Source organism: Cherax quadricarinatus, chromosome 19 (assembly GCF_038502225.1).
Source record: "Cherax quadricarinatus isolate ZL_2023a chromosome 19, ASM3850222v1, whole genome shotgun sequence".
In the NCBI taxonomy this organism is placed as follows: Eukaryota; Metazoa; Arthropoda; class Malacostraca; order Decapoda; family Parastacidae; genus Cherax; species Cherax quadricarinatus.
The window spans coordinates 47,917,013-47,935,399 of NC_091310.1; the positions used below are offsets into that span (position 1 = coordinate 47,917,013).

At 42.8% G+C, this 18,387-nt stretch overlaps 1 protein-coding gene across 8 annotated transcripts in view; it reads right to left on the reverse strand.

Moving 5' to 3' along the window:
* Positions 1-12,871: 12,871 nt before the first annotated feature.
* LOC128688386 (vitellogenin receptor) overlaps positions 12,872-18,387 on the reverse strand; it is a 103,579-nt gene continuing 98,063 nt past the window's right edge. For all 8 annotated transcript variants that reach the window (XM_053776229.2, XM_070086806.1, XM_053776230.2 and 5 more), the window contains 4 exons: positions 18,055-18,225; positions 17,588-17,768; positions 14,891-15,000; positions 12,872-14,182 (listed from right to left, as the gene is read on the reverse strand). In XM_053776229.2, coding sequence (XP_053632204.1) covers positions 14,080-14,182; positions 14,891-15,000; positions 17,588-17,768; positions 18,055-18,225 — 565 coding nt within the window. In that variant the 3' untranslated portion in view covers positions 12,872-14,079. The remainder of the gene's footprint in view (positions 14,183-14,890; positions 15,001-17,587; positions 17,769-18,054; positions 18,226-18,387) is intronic.

Below are 18,387 nucleotides of genomic sequence, written 5' to 3' on the forward strand. Positions count from 1 at the left end.
GCCACAAGGGCTATACAGCGCTGCAGGGTAGGGAAGGAAGCAAGGGAATTGGATGGCAGAAGGGAGGGGGGATGATCAGCAGGTTACAGAAAACAGCGGGGCAGGGGATAGTACGGGGGTAGAGGGTAGCAAGAGATACAAGTAGAAAGGGCTGAACGTATCAAAATTTGTGGAGTAAGTCAGTCGTTGTCAAAAAGTCAATGAGAGAGTCCGGATGAAAGGTGGGTCCATCAGCGAGAAGGGAAGGTAAAGAGAGAGCAGCGGGGCGAAGACGACGACAGAGGTAAATTCTGCGTGCTCGTTGATAAAGTGGGCAGTCCAACAGAATGTGGCTGACTGATAATGGAGCTTGGCAATTCTCACAGAGAGGAGCAAGACGCCTCTCCATGAGATATCCATGAGTAAGACGAGTATGGCCAATGCGAAGACGGGAGAGAGTAGTCTCCCAACCTCGACACTGGTGATAAGAAGACGGCCAGTAACCTATACTCGGTTTAATAGACTGAAGTTTGTTGCCGAGCATAGTAGACCAACGTTGTTGCCAACGGGTGTGAAGGTGGGAAGATATTACAGCAAAATAGTCCGTACGTGGAATACCTCTATAAGAAACTGGTAGGTCATGTACTGCTGACCGCGCAGCAGTGTCTGCCTGTTCATTGCCCTGTACGTCAACATGACCAGGGACCCAACAAAAAACAATATCTTTATGCTTAGTAAAGATGCGGCGTAGCCAAAGTTGGATACGGAGGACTAAGGGGTGAGGTGTATCAAATTTTTGTATAGCCTGTAAAGCACTAAGGGAGTCTGAGACAACCACAAATGATGACACAGGCATAGATGCAATACGGATAAGTGCTGTAAGGATGGCATATAATTCAGCAGTAAAAATACTAGCTGAAGATAGTAAATGCCCTTGTACGACGCTGTCCGGAAACACTGCTGCGAATCCTACGCCGTCAGAAGACTTAGAGCCATCTGTGTACACAGCAATGGCATGAGAATGAGAGTGAAAGTGGTCAAGAAAAAGAGAGCGGGAAGCGACCGTAGACAGTTGGGCTTTCGAGCAAGGGAGGGAGAAAGAACAGACTCGAACAGCTGGAACTTCCCAGGGGGGTAGGGAAAAGTGTGATGCTACATGTACATAGAAAGGTGGTAGTTGAAGAGAAGACAAGAGCGAATGAAGGCGAAGAGAGAAGGGACGGAGTAAGCAGGGGCGGCGAACAAATAAAGAATGTCTACTAATATCAGTGACCATTCTATAAATGGAAGGATTGCGGAGATCATGAGAGCGTACATAGTAGCGCAGGCAATGGGCATCACGGCGATCGGATAAGGATGGAACGTTCGCTTCTGCATAGAGGCTTTCGACAGGGGAAGAGCGAAAAGCACCAAGGCATAAACGTAATCCTTGGTGATGAATGGGGTTAAGGCTAGAGAGAGTAGCAGGAGATGCCGCTGAATAGATCTGGTCACCATAATCAAGTTTCGATAAAATAAGGGTGGAATGTAGGTGAAGGAGGGTTCGACGATCAGCTCCCCACGAAAGATGAGCAAGGGTTTTAAGAAGGTTCAGCCGGCTGTGACAAGTTGCCTTCAGAGAGGTAATGTGAGGTTTCCAGGATAACCTACGATCAAAGAGGAGGCCCAGAAACTTGACTGTATCACGTTCAGGGATACGTGAGCCATAGAGGTACAAAGGATGATCAGAGATGACAGAGCGTCTAGTGAAAGTGATTTGGTGGGTTTTAGTGCTGGAAAATTTAAACCCATGTGTGGTGGCCCAATTGGAAACACGGTCGACTGCATGCTGGAGAGAAACTGTAAGGAGGTGACAGTCAGCGCCTGCACAGGCAATAGCGAAGTCATCAACATAGAGTGATGACCAAATATTTGATGGAAGACTAGAGGCCAAATCATTAATAGCAAGGAGAAAAAGTGTTGTGCTCAGAACACATCCCTGGGGGACACCTTCAGCTTGGATAAAGTCCGGGGAGAGCACATTATTAACCCGAACACGGAAATGCCTGTCAGTTAAAAAGTTCTTAAGGAAGGATGGTAGATTGCCTCGAAGGCCTAAGGAGTGGGCTTGGGCTAAAATATTATACCTCCAAGTTGTGTCATATGCCTTCTCAAGATCAAAAAATATGGCAATAACTGAGTGGTTATTCGCAAAGGCATTACGAACATACGTATCCAAGCGCAGTAAGGGGTCTATGGTAGAACGTCCCTTACGAAAGCCATATTGACGAGTGGAGAGACTGTTGTGTGTCTCTAAATACCACACTAAACGTCTATTTACTAGACGTTCCATTACTTTGCAAACTGCACTGGTAAGAGCAATGGGACGATAGTGGGAGGTTTCATGTCCCGTAGTGCCTGGTTTGCGGAAAGGGAGAACAATGGCGGATTTCCACAGCTGTGGAAGAAATCCTTGTGACCAAATAAGATTGTAAAGGCGTAATAGGACTGCAAGGGCTGACTGATGTAAATGTTGTAGCATACGAATATGAATGTCGTCGGGCCCAGCTGCCGATGATCGACAAGCTGAGAGTGTTGCCTCCAGTTCTTGAAGTGTAAAAGGCACATTATACTGTTCTTCTCTGAGAGAAGAAAAGTCCAAGGGTGCTAACTCTCTGGCAGACTTTGAGGAAAGAAATGAGGGGCATAGATGGAGTCCCTGAGAAATACGGACCAGATGATTGCCAATTTCATTGGCAACATCTAGTGGGTTTGCTATATCAACACCGGCAACCCGCAGAACAGGAGCCGGGTCAGGAGAATATTTACCACTCAGTTTTCGTACTTTTTTCCAGACTGCACTCATAGAGGAAGCAGAGGTGATGGTGGAGACATAATCTCGCCAGCAAGTGCGTTTAGCGTCACGGATGACACGGCGAGCGATCGCACGCTTCTGTTTAAAATCAAGGAGTCGCTCTGTGGTTCTATTGTACCGGTACCTGCCCCATGCAGCGCGTTTCAAACGTACTGCACGAGCACAAGCAGGAGACCACCAAGGCACGCATTTCTGAGAATGCCTGCTCGAAGTTTGGGGTATAGAATGAGAAGCTGCGGTGAAAACGGAGGATGAGAAGAGGTGTAAAAGCTCATCGATGGAGGACGAAGAAGGAACCTCTTTAAAAACAGTCAGGTGTGAGTAAAGGTTCCAATTTGCCCGATTAAATTGCCAGCGTGGGGTGCGAAGAGGTGGCGAATATGAAGGGGAAGTAAGAATGATTGGGAAATGATCACTGTCATGTAAGTCCGGGAGAACAGACCAAGTAAAGTCTAATGCGGCGGAGGAAGAGCAAACTGAGAGATCGATGCAAGAGAGAGTATGAGTCCGAGGATCAAAATGGGTGTGAGTACCTGTATTTAAAACATGGAGGGGGTGGGTGGCAAGAAAAGCCTCTAACTGAATTCCACGGGAATCACAGTGAGACCCTCCCCAGAGGAAATGGTGGGCATTAAAATCACCAAGTAACAGAATTGGTGGCGGTAATGACGAAACAAGGAAGGCAAAATCCGGAATAGATAATGCCCGAGAAGGAGAGAGATATAAAGAACAGAGCGTATACCACCTATGTAAGTGGATACGGGCTGCTGTGTAATGCAGCGAAGTATGAACAAATAGCTGATGGTACGGAATATCAGTGCGGAGAAGAAGGGCACTTTCATTAAAGGTCCCATCAGGAAAAGGATCTGAAGAATACAATAAATTATAGCCTGAGATGTGAGAAATAACAGCAGAGTGTAATTTTGGTTCCTGTAAGCAAACACCAACAGGGGCAAACTGGGAGAGTAACATCTGAAGCTCACCCCGATTACCCCTGAGGCCACGTATATTCCACTGTAAAAAGGCCATGAATGGCAATGATAAAGATACTTGAAATCCGCAGGTAAGGGTTCCTACGGACTAGGAGGGTTAGAAAAGTCCACATGCGGAGGCAGTGGAAAATGTTCAAGCAGCGAAGGAACGGTGCGCTGTGAAGAAAGGAGTTGCGTAGATGGAGCAGAGGAGAGAGAAAGAGCGGAAGGTGGATCAGTGTCCATTGATGGTTTGGTCTCTGCAATATATTCAGAGATTGCTTCAAGTGTTTCAGAATTCAGAGATGTTGTATGGGAGACAATATTGGGAATGGTAGGGGGAGGATGAGTAAAGATTGGAACTGTATTGGACTGTACCAAGGTAGGGGGGGGCGAAAGGGTGGAGGGAACTGGAGAAGCGTGGCAGGGGACAGAAGAGACAGGAACCTGGGAGGTAGCAGAAGAGGAAGAAACTTGGGAGGGAACAGGGGAGGAAGGTACATTACGAGGAGGAGGGTGAACCTCTGCACTTGTAACCGAGCCAGTGAGAGGGGAAGAACTAGGGACAGAGACAGGGAGGGTAAAATGAGGAGGTGGAAGATGGGTAGGAGGTGTTACCGGACCTTTTTTTGACTTTTGAGAAGTAGAGGGACGATTGGGAAGAGGTGTCGTACGAGGTCTCGTCGATACTGAGGCTTGTAAGAGAGAACTCGAAGAAGCGAGATTAGACTGAGGCGTTGAAGTAGGGACGTCTGAGCCGAGGACAGCAAAAGGATTAGATACAGGAGTGATTATGGGAGAGGTAACCACAGAGGTGGGTGTAGAAGATGGGATACCAGAAGTGGGGGGACGTTTTGAAACACGGGAATAAGAAACACGTGGGAGTCTCCCTTGGAGGCGGAGATGAGAAACTGCCATGGCATAAGGGAGACCTTCTGTCTCTTTGAGGTAACGGATTTCCCGCTCGTTTAAATAGACCTGACAACGGCGAGAGTACGAAGGGTGAGCCTCATGACAGTTAAGGCAAGAGGGAGATCGATTGCAAGACGTATTAGAATGGTCATCGGCACCACAGACTGGGCATTCGGCGATAGATCTGCAATATTTCGCTGGATGGCCAAATCGCCAGCAATTTCTACACTGTTGTGGTGTAGGGATCACCTTTCGAACTTGTAACCGATGTCCTGCTATATAAACTGAGGATGGGAGTTCTCGGCTGTCAAAAGTTAAACGAGCCACATTGCTAGGGTATCGTCTCCGCCCACGGGCAGGAAGAACGTAAGTGTCTACCTTGAGGATTGGGAGATCTTGGAGTTCCAGCTGTTCTAGAATGTCGGTGCCACATGTCTGGAAATTTTGTTGAACTATGGTATGGGGCAGAATAACGGTACCACTACAAGAATTGAGGGAATGATGTTTTTCAAGGGTGACAGGAACAGTATCTATATGGGAAAGACGAGAGAGCTCACGAGCCTGGGTAGCATTCTGTACGGTAATGATGCGCGTACCGCTCTTAAGAGCATGAAAAGAAATATCTTTACCAACATGGCGTAGGAGTGCCTTGCCAATACTATGGTCAGAAAGATAGGCAGTAGAGGAAGTTGGTCGTAAAGTGAAGAATTTAGTCCACTGTTCAGTCTGAAACTGAGCGTGGAAAGGTAGTGAAGGACGTGTCGATCTTTTCTGAGAAGAACGAGAAGGTGAAGGTGGAGAAGTATCATCAGCAGGTAATTGTCGTTGACGTTTAGGCGTGGGACCAGAGTTGGTCCGACGTGGAACGGGTCGGCGATTTGAAAATTGCCGCACCGTAGAGGGAGAGGCCGGAAGCATAGTCAGAGGAGAGCGAAGGTCTGGTAAATCGAAGGAGTCAGTCGAGGCCTCAGTACCTGAAGCAGGTGAGGAAACAGCACCGGCAATAGGTACAGAGGCATGAGGAATGTCTGAAGAGTGGTCCAAAGACGAGGCGGGGTCAGAACGGGGTGCGGTATCAAGAAGGGGCCCGGGGGTACCAGGTTCATGGACTAGGGCTGCCATGGTTAGGTTACTTCTTTCTTTTTGTTTTTAAGAAAAAAAAAGAAAGAAGAAAAGAAAATAAAAATAAAAAAAAGAAAAAAAAAGGGGGGACCGGGGAGGGATAGTTCCTAGGAGGAATGAAAGGGCCAGAAATCTCCCTCCGCGCCCAAGAGGACTCGACACCGCTAGTAGCGCAGATGCAGCATGGAACCCGTGCCATACCCTACCCTTCATGCCAGTAAACCAGCAATCTGGGATAGCAACCTCACATCTGCCGAGCTACCTCGGTGGACAAAAGAGAGGGCGGCCGGATATCCGCCACAAAGCATACCTCCTTCAGCCACCACCCCCGGAATCCGAAAGGTGGCTTCCAGAGATACACCCGTCGCCCAAAAGACACCCAAAGCTACTCCGGGATACCGGAGAGGGATCGGGACATCCCTAGGCAATCCAGATTCCACGGCAAACTACGCCACCGCCAAGAAACCTCAACGGAATGGGATCGACCCCGGTGTCCTTTCCTCTACCTAGGAACTAGCGTGCCTGTGGGAGAAATCCCAAAGGACAAAAAGAGGAAGGGCAAAAGGGAGGAGTGGGGAGGAGGAGGAGGAAAGGAAAAAGGGGAGGATGGGGAGGATGGGATAGGGGAGGGGAGATTGGGGGGTAATTAGGTTCGGTCTGAGGAAGAAGACCGATAGGTCTAATTCCTCAGACCAAGAGCCTCTTCACCACGCCAAGGAGCCCCCCTTGAAGAGGACTTATTGTGTTGTCTCTCAGTGTACTCGTGACACCCCTGCTTTTCATCGGGGGAATGTTGCATCTCCTGCTGAGTCTTTTGCTTTCATATGGAGTTATTTTTGTGTGCAGGTTTGGTACCAATCCCTCCAGGACCTTTCAAGTGTATATTATCATGCATCTCTCTCGCCTGTGTTCGAGGCAATACAGATCAAGGACCTTCAACTGTTCCCAGTAGTTTAGGTGCCTTATCGCACTTGTGTGTGCCGTGAAAGTTCTTTGTACACTCTCCAGGTCTGCATTATTATTATTATAATAAAAAAGAAGCGCTAAGCCACAAGGGCTATACAGCACCAGGTCTGCAATGTCGCCAGCCTTGAAGGGAGCCATTAGTGTACAGCAGTATTCCAGCCTAGAGAGCACAAGCGATTTGAAGAGTGTCATCATGAGCTTGGCGTCCCTAGTTTTGAAGGTTCTCATTATCTATCCTATCATTTTCCTAGTGGATGATTATCATTATTATAATAAAAAAGAAGTGCTAAACCACAAGGGCTATACAGCTCCTAGTGGATGAGATAGATACATTGAAGGAGAGATCCTCTGGCATTATCACTCCCAGGTCCTTTACATTACTTTTCTGCTCTATTGTATGGTTAGAATTTGTGGTATACCCTGACACATTTTTAATTTCTTCAAGTTTTCCATATCTCAGTAGTTGACATTTCTCTTCATTGAACTTCATATTGTTTTGAGTGGCCCATTCGAAGATTTGGTTGATGTCCGCTTAGAGTCTCGCAGTCTCTTCGATGGAGGTCACTGCCATGGTGATCCGGGTGTCATCTGCAAAGAAAGACACGGAGCTTTGGCTTAGATACCTATGTCAGAAATGAGGATGAGGAATAGAATGGGAGTACTGTGCCTTGTGGAACATAGCTTTTTACCATGGCTGCCTGGGACTTTACTCTGTTTACTATTACTCTTTGTGGTCTATTTGTCACGAAGTTGTTAATCCATCTGCCAACTTTTCCTGTTATTCCTTTATCACCATGGTCATACTTGTCGAAAGCTTTTGCAAAGTCTAATTTGCCCGAAATGCTCTACATAACAAGGGGCTTTCTATATAGCATGTCAATGATGTCAGCTAGGCCTGTATACCTTGTGCTTGTAGAATTTTTTTTTTTTTTTATCACACTGGCCGATTCCCACCAAGGCAGGGTGGCCCAAAAAAGAAAAACTTTCACCATCATTCACTCCATCACTGTCTTGCCAGAAGGGTGTTTTACACTACAGTTTTTAAACTGCAACATTAACACCCCTCCTTCAGAGTGCAGGCACTGTACTTCCCATCTCCAGGACTCAAGTCCGGCCTGCCGGTTTCCCTGAACCCCTTCATAAATGTTACTTTGCTCACACTCCAACAGCACGTCAAGTATTAAAAACCATTTGTCTCCATTCACTCCTATCAAACACGCTCACGCATGCCTGCTGGAAGTCCAAGCCCCTCGCACACAAAACCTCCTTTACCCCCTGGCTCCAACCTTTCCTAGGCCGACCCCTACCCCGCCTTCCTTCCACTACAGACTCGTACACTCTTGAAGTCACTCTTTCGCTCCATTCTCTCTACATGTCCGAACCACCTCAACAACCCTTCCTCAGCCCTCTGGACAACAGTTTTGGTAATCTCGCACCTCCTAACTTCCAGACTACGAATTCTCTGCATTATATTCACACCACACATTGCCCTCAGACATGAAATCTCCACTGCCTCCAGCCTTCTCCTCGCTGCAACATTCATCACCCATGCTTCACACCCATATAAGAGCGTTGGTAAAACTATACTCTCATACATTCCCCTCTTTGCCTCCAAGGACAAAGTTCTTTGTCTCCACAGACTCCTAAGTGCACCACTCGCTCTTTTCCCCTCATCAATTCTATGATTCATCTCATCTTTCATAGACCCATCCACTGACACGTCCACTCCCAAATATCTGAATACATTCACCTCCTCCATACTCTCTCCCTCCAATCTGATATCCAATCTTTCATCACCTAATCTTTTTATCCTCATAACCTTACTCTTTCCAGTATTCACTTTTAATTTTCTTCTTTTGCACACCCTACCAAATTCATCCACCAATCTCTGCAACTTCTCTTCAGAATCTCCCAAGAGCACGGTGTCATCAGCAAAGAGCAACTGTGACAACTCCCACTTTATGTGTGATTCTTTATCTTTTAACTCCACGCCTCTTGCCAAGACCCTCGCATTTACTTCTCTTACAACCCCATCTATAAATATATTAAACAACCACAGTGACATCACACATCCTTGTCTAAGGCCTACTTTTACTGGGAAATAATTTCCCTCTTTCCTACATACTCTAACTTGAGCCTCACTATCCTCGTAAAAACTCTTCACTGCTTTCAGTAACCTACCTCCTACACCATACACCTGCAACATCTGCCACATTGCCCCCCTATCCACCCTGTCATACGCCTTTTCCAAATCCATAAATGCCACAAAGACCTCTTTAGCCTTATCTAAATACTGTTCACTTATATGTTTCACTGTAAACACCTGGTCCACACACCCCCTACCTTTCCTAAAGCCTCCTTGTTCATCTGCTATCCTATTCTCCATCTTACTCATAATTCTTTCAATAATAACTCTACCATACACTTTACCAGGTATACTCAACAGACTTATCCCCCTATAATTTTTGCACTCTTTTGTCCCCTTTGCCTTTATACAAAGGAACTATGCATGCTCTCTGCCAATCCCTAGGTACCTTGCCCTCTTCCATACATTTATTAAATAATTGCACCAACCACTCCAAAACTATATCCCTTGTAGAAATATTATTAATATTGTATTAATAGTTTGTGAAATGGATGGTGGGTTCTTCGAAGCACCTTCGATTGAAATGTTCTCATACGAGAGTTGTGCTTTCCTACACATCATGAAGTGAGAATGTAGGTTAGATGGACCATACACACATTGTACATATGTACTGCTTGTATTAATTTTATTGTAACAGTTAAAACCAAGAGCTAAACCCATAAGGGTCACAGTGCTGGTGCTTGTAGATATTCACTACACATCCTGAGAACTACCTTCCTACCTGGAGGGTGTTCTGGGGGGGTCAGTGCCCCCACAGCCCAGTCCTTGATCAGGCCAAGAAACCGATTATTACTGCTCTCGTGGTTTTGAGATCATGGTGTGAATTATACAGTTAAAGTACTGTTTGTTTGTGGGTTTTCTCCAACTTTATTTTGGGGAAAGGCCATCTTCATTTAGCATCACGTTTAGAAAAGGCGATGAATCATCCTTCTCTTCCAGGTGAACTGGATGGAAGGTTCCACAGTGTTCATCTTGATATCGAGATTTAACTGTCTAGGTACTATGACCAAGAAGTCATCCGCATATCAAAGCCAAGTGATACAACGGTCCCTTTCTCCTTGTTCAAGATGTATGTTGGCCAAGGGTGTACTTTGTGGGAATATTACAGCCATCCTAGATTTCTGTTTTAATGTCATTATTCCACCATATCACTTGGCTGCAGAATGTGAATATCTTGGTCATGGTACCCATGTGGAAGACTGAAAAAATACAAAGTTGGTGAAACAGCCCATGATTTACATTATTATTATTGTTGTTGTTATAATCAAGGGGGGAAGCGCTAAACCCGTAGGATTATACAGCTCCTGTGAGGGATATGGAAGGTATTCAGGTTTAATTCTGGGAGCTTGAGCACAGATCCAATTCCCTCGATCAAGAGCCCCTCACCAGCATCAAAGAAACTACCTGGAAGGGCCATGATTTATGGACATGCCTCCAAGAATGCAAATATTTATGTAGAATCGATGACACTAACACTGCTTGTATGCTCCATCTACAAAATCACCTCATATCTGGAGTATACCTGGAGAGGGTTTCGGGGGTCAATGCCCCTGTGACCCAGTCTATTGGTAATCCCCCCTTATGTATGCTGAGAGGCAGACGAACAGCCCTGGGCCCCTGACATTTATTGCATCTTTCTTAGTGTACTCGTGACGCCCCTGCTTTTTACTGGGTTGATGTTGCATCGTCTGCCAAATCTTGCAGAGATTTTGAAAAAGTAACTATTATATAAGACTGTTAAGGGTAGTTTTGTCGCTTCATTTTTTGTGTTCGTTGTATTTTCCCCTCAAGGGAGGTTCCTTGACGTTGGCGAGGGGCTCTTGATCTAGGAAATTGAATCTGTACTCCGGTTCCCTGAATTGAGCCTGAATACCTTTCACCACCTCCCACATGCGCTGTATAATCCTATGGGTTTAGCACTCACCCATAATTATAATAATAATCCTTGTAGTTTAATTAAGATGCTTTGTGTTCAAGTGTTGCTTTGTGGGACTGTCAACTTCTATTGTACATTGATTATTCAAGTCTTCTACAAGTTCTGGACCTGAGCAGTAGTAGCCTGTGGCACACCAGGTTATCCTTCTCGATTAAGTCCTATTCTTTTTGTAAATAATTTACTCCAGAACCCGTGGACAACCTGAATAGTGATTGATCCACTACAAACCACTGTGATCTGCCACAATTAAAGACCTATGATTCATGAGCATGATATATTTTCTGGTACAACATTCTTTTGCACTATATAGAATCATGGCTTGACATTAATCTTCTCTTGAGTCTGCCAGTCCATTTATATTACCTGGAGGGTATTCTGGGGATCAATGCCCCTGTGGCCCGGTCCACGACCAGGCCTCCTGGTGGATCAGAGCCTGATCAATCAGGCTGTTACTGCTGGCCGCACGTAGTCCAATATACGAACCGCAGCCTGGCTGATTCAGTGCTAAGTATCCGTCCAGCTCCCTCTTGAAGGCAACCAGGGGCCTATTAGTAATTCACCCTATGCATGGTGGGAGGCTGTTGAACAGTCTTGGGCCCTGGGCACTTAGGATGTTTTCTCTTAGTGTACCAATGGCACCCCTACTTTTCACAGGGGGTATTTTGCACTGCCTGTCCAGTCTTGTACTTTCATAGGGAGTGATTTCTGTATGTATTAAGCTAGCTTCCTGAATGACAAGGACATCATGCAAATAGCACAAACCGAGCTGTCAGCAGTAGTGATTATTAATCAGTAAGGGCAGTCGATTAGTTTATGAGTCACTTGACTCTTGACCCATCTGATGTCATTAGTCCTGACTGCACATGCATGCACATGCAGGGGGCAACTCCTTCCCTCATACCCTTGGGACAGTTCCCTCCCTCATACCCTCGGGACAGCTCCTTCCCACGTACCCTGGGGACAGCTCTTTCCCACGTACCCTGGGGACAGCTCCTTCCCTCGAGACAGCTTTCCCCTCATACCCTCCTGGTACCTCAGTTTGACTAACACACACCCGAGGGTAGGATGCAGTTGGCGGTCTCAATATTTCCGCCCTCAATAAATCCCTACAGAGTTACCGAGTTTCTATATCCAGTGTTCTTTCCACTATAACATTTGTGTGATGCTCAATGTAGTCAACAAAGCTACATAGCAAGCATAACATTGTTACATTAAAGACTTGACTCATCCTATTTGATTAAGTTTCAACACTGAAAGAACAGCTTAGATGTAAAGGAAGAAGGAAGAATTGCACAGAAAATGAGATAAAACACTGCTTAGAAGAGGAGAGGAAGAATAGCTTAAAGAGAGAGGAATAGCACTGAAGAAAAAAGGAAAGCATGAATAGTGTAGACGAAAAAGGAGAGAAATAATAGCAGAGAGAGGGACTAACAAAAAGGAAGAATTGTAGAGAAGAGTAGCAAAGAAGCAAAGAAAATGAGAAGGATATTGTAGAAGTAAGAGGAGGAAGAGAGAGAGGAGCCTCTGAAACTAGCTTGTCTACCATGAGAACTAGCACACATCTTTAAACACACTTCACTGCACCAATTAAGCTTATGTTCCATGTTGACATAATACCATCATGCAGTTGCTGCAGATTTGTTGCCTGCACATTCATGCTGCAAATCTTCCATTCCACCATGTCCCAAAGATTTAAGCCAAATTCAAACCCTACCATCTGCATGTCACAGCAGAAATTACGATTCATCAGACCAGGTGGCATTTTTCCAATCTTCCAATTTTGGTGAGCCTGTGCCCACTGTAGCCTCAGTTTCCTGTTCTTAGCTGACTGGAGTGGAACCCAGTATGGCCTTCTACTGCTACATCCCATTCATTTCAAGGTTCTAGAGTATTAACTTACTAAATATACAAAATACGCTAATGACGAATTAATCAAGTTGTTAGGTGAATTAATCAAAGGGCAGGAATAGAATCCTTTGCGACAGAATAGCTAATAAATTTTTATTTGGTGCAACACATTAAAGTACTTCGCTTGGATGAAATATTTAAGAAGATAATCAAGAAGAAAGTGTCACTGCAGTAGACCTTCATCTGAAAATCTTGTCACTTTAAAGTACCCCAGATTTTCTCCCTGTAACATCACAGATCCATTATGAAACCATCATATAAGCCAACCTGTAATCCTTAAAAAAAAAAAACGATAAAAGTGTTCATTATAAACCATACCACAGGTGGGGTTTGAACCCGTGGCATGGTCTGTTTGCAATTGTGTCATTACGATTTCATGAGTCACGTTCACTATAAGTCCTATATTTTTTGTTACAACTTAAAGATCATATATAGTATAAGCACTCAATTAATTATTGCTCTAGTCTTAAGATAGGCTTAAATTTTCTTGAAATGCTCTGCATACTAAAGGGCTTTCTGCATGCAAACGTAAATGTCACCCACCTCTGTACAAGCATTGTATCATGCTGAAATAAAAAATTTTTAATCACCTATGAGACAGAATCCTAACAACCCTCAAATACTAACCTTTGTGATTATTCTACAGTTAAATTAAAATTCTAAAATTTATCACTTTAGGAATGGTAGTACTGCAACATTCTTCGCAAGTACAGTAATAAACAAACCTGTTTCATGTAAGCTAATCTTTAGATTTCCAACTGACCATGGTGGATCAGCTGACTGTTTAGTCATTTTTATACGATTTCTACTGGTCTGGAAAAATTAATATACCGGCAAAGCCTGGGAATGAAGGGCTCAGAAAAATCGGTGTTGCACCTGTATCAGACATGGTCAACTGATTATTGATGTTACAAAATTCTCCACTTGGATTACAATTAACACAATAATGTGTAGTACCTACAGTACTATATGTATTTGGAAATGCAGTAAAGCAAATAAACCTCAGGATGAAGGACAAGAATTATAATGTACATGCTCATCTAATTATTTTTTTTAGTTACAGGGAAATATGCATATTAATTAAACAAGATAAAGGGATACTGTAGCTATAATTGAAGTGTTCCAAACAAACTGAAGGATTATCAAATGTACCTAAAGTATAAGACAATAATTGTAATTATACAATACAGAAATGTAGAAACAACCTAACTTTTCACATCAATTTGGGCTTTACACAGAATGTTGATAATAGTAAATGTACTTTCAGAGGTACAGAATGCAGTCGTTACACAAAATTTGGTCCTTTCCTAGAAGCTGTGTTCATGGGAATGACCCTTGAGTTGCCTTCATTCTCTTTGCCATTTGAGAGTGGTGTTAAAACATGGGACCTGCAAGATCAGTTGAAATTAATAAAACAGAAAAAACAACTTAACAAAAGTCTGGCTTCAAAATTCAATTAACATTAAAACCTGTAGGGGGGTCAACTATGGCACACTGCATACATTTTTTTTGTAGCATCAGGAACTTCATACTCATGTAGGTTGACCCAAAGAAAGGAAACTGCCATTATTCATTTAACAGCTGTCTTGCCAGAAGTGTGAACATCACAATTTAAATGACCATCCAACCTGCAAGATCCCTGACCTTCTTTCAGAGTGCAAGCACTATACTTCCCACCTCAAGAACGAAAGTGCAACTAACCAGTTTTCTTAAATCCCTTCATGAATGTTGCCTTATTTACACTCCAACAGAACATTAAATCTGCCCCTCTCCCCCTAAAAAACCACTACTTCACAAACATGCTCACCCATGTATGCTGAATGATCAAACCCGATCATGTAAAACCTTGACACTTTCTTTCCAACTGAAAGCCCTAAAATGTTCCTTTGATCAAGTTTTGTGAAGCACCTATATAAATACTATGAACACCAATGAAAAAATGGCTATTAAACTTTTCCATTAAACATTTTTAAATTTAAAGAATATCTTTGTAGTATGCCATACATGTGTTTTTACCTGATTTAATTTCCATTTACATTAAATATGAGATACAAGTGTACTGTACAAAAAACTAATAGGCATGAAATAATACTTACACTGGTAATGAAACACAGTTTAGGTCAAGTTGATCTGGTGTGCTTATGGTACCAATAACACTAGCTGAGCATGCTGAAACAACTACAGCTGAAGCCAAGTTATTGTCTTCCTGAAATATATACAGTAAAGATTTTTTGAGCATTAGAGAGATTACTGTACAATGCAGTGTAATTAAAATGTACATTCACTCAATATTCACTCTACATTATTGTTTTATTCTAAAACTTCTCTTCTACCTATGAATTTTTCTCTCAATACATTACATACATCATTAATATAGCAAAACTTTACAGAAATTAAGTTTACACTTAAGAATTTTAATATGTTGAGGAGTATTCATGATGATTTTAATTTTTTATTTGGTTTGAAAATTCTCATACTTAAGGACAATAATAATCACATTTATTGTTTTACTTTACATTACCAACCCTGTGTTAATATTTTATTATTTTTACTTATGAACTGAGTCATAAGAACATAAGGAACACTGCAGCAGGCCTACTGGCCCATGCAAGGCAGGTCCAAGTTGCCTACTGGCTTATGCCACTGAACCATCCTAGTCAGGTCTAGGTCACATCCACTTAAGGAGCACATCATCAGACCTACTAGCACAAGCTAGCCAGGTCCAACTCACCCACCCACACCCACTTAAGCATATATCTAACCTATTTTTTAAACTACGCAACATTTTAGCTTCTATGATGGTACTCAGGAGTTTGTTCCACTCATCCACAGCTCTATTACCAAACCAATGTTTCCCTATATTCTTCCTGAATCTGAATTTTTCCAACTTAAAACTATTGCTGCAAGTCCTGTCTTGGCTAGATATTTTTAGCATGCTATTTACGTCCCCTTTATTTATTCCCGTTTTCCATTTATACACCTCAATCATATCCCTCCAAATTCTACGTCTGTCTAGAGAGTTCAGATTCAGGGCCCTCAGTCTGTCCTCATAGGGAAGATTTCTGACACACAGGATCGACTTTGTCATCCTCCTTTGTATATTTTCCAGTGCATTTATATCCATTCTGTAATTCAGTGACAAGAACTGTGCAGCATAATGTAAATGAGGCCTAACCAAAGATATATAGAGTTGAAGAACAACCTGAGGACTTCTATTATTTAAGCTTCTTGATATGAAGCCAAGGATTCTGTTCACTTTATTGTAAACACTTATGCACAGACAGATGGTGTATAGGAACCTTTGACAAAGTTTTAGGGGCTTGAGCATCCAGCAGGCTTGTGTGAATGAATGGAAACAAGTGGTTTTTAATGGATGTGTTGCTGGAGTGTGATCAGTAACTTTTTTGAAAGGATTGAAGGAAACTGGTTAGCTGGACTTGAGTTTTGGAGGTAGGAAGTACAGTGCCTTATCAGCCACTATCTAGATTTTCATGGGGATAGCTTGTAAACTGTCATAACATTTACGGTCTCTTTAAACGAACACAAACTATTTCAGTATATTATACAATTAAGGTGATTGACATGTACATGTGCAGGAAAGCCCCTTATTATGCAAAACATTTCAGGCCACCTTAAAACTAAATCATGATTACAAGTATATGAGAATAAGAATACTTCTTTCTTTCAACACACCGGCCATATCCCACCGAGGCGGGGTGGCCCAAAAGGAAAAACGAAAGTTTTGCATTTAACATTTAGTAATACATACAGGAGAAGAGGTTACTAGCCCCTTGCTCCCGGCATTTTAGTCGCCTCTTACAACACGCATGGCTTACGGAGGAAGAATTCTGTTCCACTTCCCCATGGAGGTAAGAGGAAATAACAACAAGAACTAGAAAGAAAATAGAAGAAAACCCAGAGGGGTGTGTATATATATGTTTGTACATGTATGTGTTGTAGGTAGTAGGTTGGTAGACAGCAACCGCACAGGGAGGTACTACCGTCCTGCCAAGCGAGTGTAAAACGAAAGCCTGTAATTGTTTTACATGATGGTAGGATTGCTGGTGTCCTTTTTTCTGCCTCATGAACATGAAAGATTTCAGGTATGTCTTGCTACTTCTACTTACACGTAGGTCACACTACACATACATGTACAAGCACATATATACACACCCCTCTGGGTTTTCTTCTATTTTCTTTCTAGTTCTTATTCTTGTTTATTTCCTCTTATCTCCATGGGGAAGTGGAACAGAATTCTTCCTCCGTAAGCCATGTGTGTTATAAGAGGAGACTAAAATGGTGGAAGCAAGGGGCTAGTAACCTCTTCTGTATATATTACTAAATGTAAAAGGAGAAACTTTCGTTTTTTCTTTTGGGCCACCCTGCCTCAGTGGGATACAGCCGGTGTGTTGAAAGAAAGACATGTATGTGTAGTGTGACTTAAGTGTAAGTAGAAGTAGCAAGACATACCTAAAACCTTGCATGTTTATGAGACAGAAAAATGGACACCAGCAATCCTACCATCATGTACAACAATTACAGGTTTTCATTTTACACTCGCTTGGCAGGACGGTAGTACCTCCCTGGGCGGTTGCTGTCTACCAACCTACTACCTAGGAATAAGAATACATAGTTTTTAAAATACTGGAGGGATTTAATAAGTCTATAAAAAAAATTATAATTAGTGATAGATTAAGGACAAAACTAAGCACATGAGGTGGGATATGACAGGTTTGTTGATACAAAGTAGTAGTAGTAGTAGCAGCAGTACAAAGTCTGCACACATACTGTACCTGGTTGTCTTCCAACTCATAGTTAGAGTTCCCAAAGTTTGTTTCTTGTAGGTTGAAGAGCACATGGTGTGAAGAGCATCTACCACAAACTAACTTACTACTTTGGGCAGGACTAACATTTCCTGCACTATCACTTCCTAAACCATATGTGAGGTTTGCAGATTGGAAATCTAGATTATGACTGGAAAAAGAAAAACAAGTACTGTATACTGTATCCTCTAATGTGGCATCACATTTTCCTATAATAATTAAAATAATCAGAAATACAATTTTTTTATTAGAGAAAATGTATAATAGCTAACAGTAGAATATATGCATTAAACATCTTTAGTTTATTCTACACTAATTACCCCAACCAAAAGGAAAATTTAACATTGGTTAAAAAATAATTCCATCTTACATTTATTCAAAGATTTCCAAACAAAATCAACAAAATTAAGCAAGTCTGTTTAGTAATGAAAAATTACCTTTCACTTTTTCCTTTGCAAAACATACGAACATTTCTCCTATACCAAAAGAAACCAATGGCAGCCAAGACAATGACGAGCAGAACAAGGCTGAGAACAAGGAGGTTGTTGGTGGCACCAACTACCTCTGCTTCACCCTCACACTGCTCACCCATCACACCCACATTGCACCTGATAATGATAATAATCAGAGGTCAGATATCTGCTTCAAGGAGAAAAATGGCTTAAAAGATAAAGATTTTATTTCTTTGTAAAGGCAGTAAGGGCAGTTGATTAATTACAATTTTGATTTGTCAAGTACAAAGAAAGCCACTATCATGCTGGGGCATTATG